This window comes from Pygoscelis adeliae, unplaced genomic scaffold, assembly GCF_000699105.1.
Source record: "Pygoscelis adeliae isolate BGI_AS28 unplaced genomic scaffold, ASM69910v1 Scaffold286, whole genome shotgun sequence".
NCBI lineage: Eukaryota > Metazoa > Chordata > Aves > Sphenisciformes > Spheniscidae > Pygoscelis > Pygoscelis adeliae.
The window spans coordinates 528734-533635 of NW_008825076.1; the positions used below are offsets into that span (position 1 = coordinate 528734).

Genomic DNA, 4902 nt, shown 5'->3' on the forward strand with positions numbered 1-4902 from the left:
TTACTCCTCCCATACGGTTTATTGAGGATCTCAGTTTTCAAAGCATGAGTAGCAGTGAGGCCTGTTATTCTTTCCAACATGCAAAAGGCACAAGAAAGTCATCAATGTGATTCTGTGCAAAGTGTCTCTAAGAAAACACACAGTGAGGAAATGACAGAAAAGAGCCCCCGATGGAAGAGAAAGCCAAAGTGCCTTCAGGAAAGTGCTGAAAAGTTCTGAAAATGGTCGTACTTTTTCAGAGTCCAGATATGCTCAGTCGGTGAAAGACGCTTTGCAAATGCGTGAAGGAAAACTCAAGAGACAGAGCCAAAAGGCTTAAAACAATAATCTCCATCACGTGCCAAAATTCAGGATGGAAGGTCAAAATGATTTATCTCAGGAAAAAAGTGTGGCAGTTACAGACAGACATTAAATTCTTTAAAAAAGAGCCCACCAAAACCAGACGTAGAAAGTGGATACATTCTGAGAGCAGCTCAATAAAAAATGTTCCTTTTAATGAAAATAATTTAAAAAATGGATACTTGAAGAACGCAAATCCACCTTGACTGTGACCAGCAACTGCACCCTGCTCCCAGGAAAGCCTCCGAGCACGACAACACAACGCCTTCTGGAAGAAGAAAGTCCCCGCTACCCGCATGTGTGAAATGTGGCCAGTGAACAATTTGGAAACACAAACGTACAGGACCGAGTATCCGAGTCCCATTAGTTAACCTGGGCATCGGGAAACTTCCCGGGGTTCCCGTCTCTCCCACTGGAGCCAGCCGGTGCCGGAGGCGGCGGCGCTTCCCGGTGGGCACGGCTGAGCCCGTGAACCCCTGAGCCTCTTGCTGGAGTTGAATACTTAAACCTAAAACAGGCATTTACAAGTTGATGCTTTGTTGTTGTTGTTGTCTTATTTCCTTGCAGTATACGTTTCTACTTCTAGACTATGGAATGTTACATTAAACAATATAATTATTCATTACCTTGCTTCAAATTTCATTACAGCTACTGAGGCTTCATCATAATTTCACACAGCACAGAGACACCAAACTAAACACCAAGCAGCCAGCACTAGATGTATTTTTTCTTTAAGTACCAATAAGCAAAATACCCCATTCCCCCCAGAGATCCCATCAGGAAGGAGGCTCCGAAGAAGGAGGGAGGTTTCCGCTTGACCAGCCTGAAGGCATTGGGTACCACTGCGGAGAGGAGCGTGGTATGTATATCTCCCAAAACTTTCCTGAAGGCGAAGCGTTTTTGTATCCTGTCAAAGAAGGACTGTAGGTTAGGTCTGCTGCCATCTTCCCAGTATTTCTTAGAGAGTCCCAGAAACTTGAGGCGGTGCAGGGTAGCTCCTAACAAGACATCGGCCAAAGTAAAGACGCATCCGCAGAGCCAAAGTTCACACTTCTGCCCTGAAGAGAGAAGCGACAGAGCACTAATTGCACTATGGTAGGGTAAGAAGAAGCACTATGGTAGGGTAAGAAGAAGCACTATGGTAGGGTAAGAAGGTACCATATTGCACTATGGTAGGGGAAGAAGAAACCTTTGGGTGGGCACGTAAAGGCTTGCTCAAAAGATCCACAAAGGCAGGAGCGTTTGCATTAGACCTGGGGTGTTTTTTCTTAGCTCTCCGATATCCCAAGAGTTCAGACCCCATCTACCAGGCTACGAGATGGAGGATCTGTGGGGCCACAAAGCTGGGAATACGAGATGATCATTTATAGCCCGCATGAAGATACAAATTGCTGTCTGCAAAATGGCTCTGTTGCCTCTCTCCCAAGTCAAGAGCAGCAGGAGATGGCATCCTCCCGTACCCAGGAGGTCCCTGGAAAAGGGCCCTTGGTCCCCCTTGAAGGAAGATGCGGTGCAGTGACCCCTTCTGCTATGTTAGTGCTCGGGGAGAGCTGCAGCATTTGTCCTTGGCCGTACCGGGAGCTGTTTCAGGAGTGTCATGTTAACTTGTCCTATTTTAGGGATATAAGAAATCCTCAGGAATCAAAAACATTTGCTGGCTGAGCCTGGCTGCTCTCCCTGTGTGCTGTCAGGGAGGTCCTGCCTCTGTCCCCTCTCCTGCAGCAGGGACCCAGCTCTGGGACACCAAAACTGGTAGCGCATCTGTGCTGAGAGCCAGGTGCGAATGCTGGGCATGAGGAGAGGCACCAAAGCGTTGACAGCCCCTGATAAGGGGTGACCCTGGAAATAACCTCACCAGAGAGATGTCCAGGAATAAACCAAGCTGGTGTTAGGCTGGAAGAAGCAGGCTCAGGCCAGGACAGCGTTAAACGCTCCCCCGATGCCCCATCTAGCCTTAGCCCCCGGCATTCCACCAAATCCTTAATTTTGGGGCTCTTCCACTGTCCTGTGGCTGTTATATCTGGGAGGGAGAGAGCGGCACCTTTATTGCACCCCTGTGCAGGCACTAGTGCTGCCGGGCTGCCTGCAGGGCCAGGCCAGGGGAATTACTGGTAATTAGCAGCCCTCATTTGTAGCCTCTCAGCAGCCTGCCTAATCCTGCTAGAGGCTCAGCCCAAGTGGACAGATTGCCTGTGCCTAATTAGTCAATAGATGTTTTCAATGACTAATGAATTGTGGGGATGCTGCAGCCGGAGCCTCCTGGGTGCTGTGAGGACCCTGAGGATGCTCCAGCTCAGAGGTAAGGGAAGCGGGCCTGAGGTGTCTGCCTCGCTCCCAGGCACTGCTGTGGGTGAAGAAGAAAGCACACGTGAGGATGCTGACTTCGGGAGAGAGCCGTGATCTGGCCCTACCCCCCCCCGCCCCCAGCTCTGGGCTTGCACCCGCTGCTGAGGTTTGGACCCGACTGTGGGGTGCCCTGGGGCAGAAGCACAGGCAACGGCAACTCGTCCCCTTCGCATCCGCAGTGGCCCCCGCTCGGATCATCCTGTCCCAGCCGAGCAGGATGCCTGTGGCAGGAGGTCACCCTGTGCTCCTGCAGCATCTCCCACCCTCCTCCTGCCTGCCCTGCCCGCATCACTGCACGTCGGGCCGGCAGCCGGGGCTGCGTGGGAGGAGGGGCGCACTGCAGCTCCTGAGAAGTTGCCAAAGGGCTGGTGCTTGTGCCCGCTGCTGAGATCCTGACCTGGCCGTGAGCATGGCGGGGGGAGTTTGGGGGCCCAGAGCAGAGGGCAGGAGCAGCATGTGAGGACCAAAGGCAGCGGGGCGCCTGGGTGCCGGCGGCAGCAGCAGCCACCCCTCTGCTCCAGGCACCCGGGATGTCCTCCGAGGGCACCTCATTAGGCTGAATTCTGCTGAGCTATCTCAGCTTTTGGATCAGTTAATGAGGGTGTTCATTGGAGGCAATTAGGGCAACGCAGGGTGCCATCGTGAAGGCATCAGGGCTCTCAGCAAACCTCCAACCCGGCGCCTTGCAGGGCCTGACCTTGGCACCTCCGAGGGCCTTTCAGTGCAGCCCCGAGCCTGACGCGTGGCTCCCCGTGGCCAAGGCTGGCCCGGAGGGCAGGGGCAGCTGTAGGCCCCTGATTAACTGTGTCTGGGCTCTGCTCCGGACCTGGCACCTCAGCGCTGGCAGCCGCCAGCCCTCCCAGGGCTGGGGTTTCGAGCCCTGCTGGCAGCGGGGAGGAGAGGATGACAGCGGGACAAGTGATGCCCAGCTGTGCCCATGCATCCCTGTCTGCCACGGCACCGGGGTGGCTCTCGGCAGGCACCCAGCAGCATGTATTTGATGTCGGGGATGGCTGGTGTCACTCTCTCCCACCTGCTGGCGTTTGACGCAGGTCCTGTAAAGGCTCCCACCCCTCCAGGGCCCCTCAAATTCCCATTGGGTTTCCCTGCCCGCGCTCCGCTGGGATGTGCCACAGCCCCATGGCCGGGGGGGCTTGGCTGCAGGACACGACCCCAGCCCTGCACTTTCGGCAGTCTGTGCTCCTCATGGTGCAAGAGCCTGGGGCCAGCCTGCTCCTTCCTGAATCAGCCAGGACATCAGTCACTGGTGGCCCCTCACTGGAGGGGATCTGCCACCACCCTGTGATGACTTTGGAGCTCCCACAGAGCAGCTGTGAGGACAGGGATCCCGCTGCCCCTGTGGCAAGGCCTGCGGGGGCTCCCCAGAGCAGGGGTGGTTTGCTGGAGGTTAGTAAGACCATGGCTGCAATGGCATCGGTGCACCCAAAAACAGGAGAACGCAGCAGCAGTGCTGGCCCCCCTGGTGGTTGCCCCATGGGGGACGTTCATGAGGTGCAAAGCCATCAGCCATTCCTGGTGTTGCACCTCAGCCTCATGCGGAAGAACACTCCATAAACACGGCCCAGCGCCTACCTTGGTACTCCAGTTTCCTCTTCTCCAGCTCGGCCTCGATCTGGTCTAGCACCATCCCCAGTTCGCCAAGGATCTTCTTCAAGTAGTTCACGTTGTCATGCTCCAGGATCTTGGCCTGGGTGGGGAGTGGGGTTAGGATGGAGGGTGGATGGATGGATAGACACACATCCTTGCAACCGTGCAGGGACATAAGGCACCGGGTGCCCACAGAGGGTCCATGGGTCATGTCCCCCCACCACCGAAGAGATGTGTGTGGCTTTGACCCACTTACCATGAGCTTCTTCTGCTTGGAGAGGTAGGGCTCTGATAGCTGCGGCTCCTCTTCATGGTCCAGTTTCATCAGCTCCGTGCTGGCGTTAGCTAAATGTCCTGGGGGGAGACAGAGAGAGGGGCTGGGGGGGCTGGGTTTGGCAGGGGTAGGGGTGAACTTGTGTCTGGTAGCAAAGCACCTCGTCCTGCATGTCAAATAGTGTTGTGACACCAAGAAAAACACCCCAGAGAGCTAAAATGGGCCAAATTCATGGCTTGCTGCTGCCATGCTGCCATATAGGCAGGTGGCTGGGGCATCACACACCCTCCCAAGGGCACATGGCTTCTTCAGCCCTCCCATCCACTCACGGCAGG

General features: G+C 55.2%; 1 protein-coding gene across 4 annotated transcripts in view; it reads right to left on the reverse strand.

The window, feature by feature from the left end:
- GDAP1L1 (ganglioside induced differentiation associated protein 1-like 1) overlaps nt 1-4902 on the reverse strand; it is a 13779-nt gene continuing 8877 nt past the window's right edge. For 3 of the 4 annotated variants that reach the window (XM_009326720.1, XM_009326721.1, XM_009326719.1), the window contains 3 exons: nt 4550-4647; nt 4279-4393; nt 1-1397 (listed from right to left, as the gene is read on the reverse strand). In XM_009326720.1, coding sequence (XP_009324995.1) covers nt 1054-1397; nt 4279-4393; nt 4550-4647 — 557 coding nt within the window. In that variant the 3' untranslated portion in view covers nt 1-1053. The remainder of the gene's footprint in view (nt 1398-4278; nt 4394-4549; nt 4648-4902) is intronic. The other variant, XM_009326722.1, reaches the window with a different exon arrangement.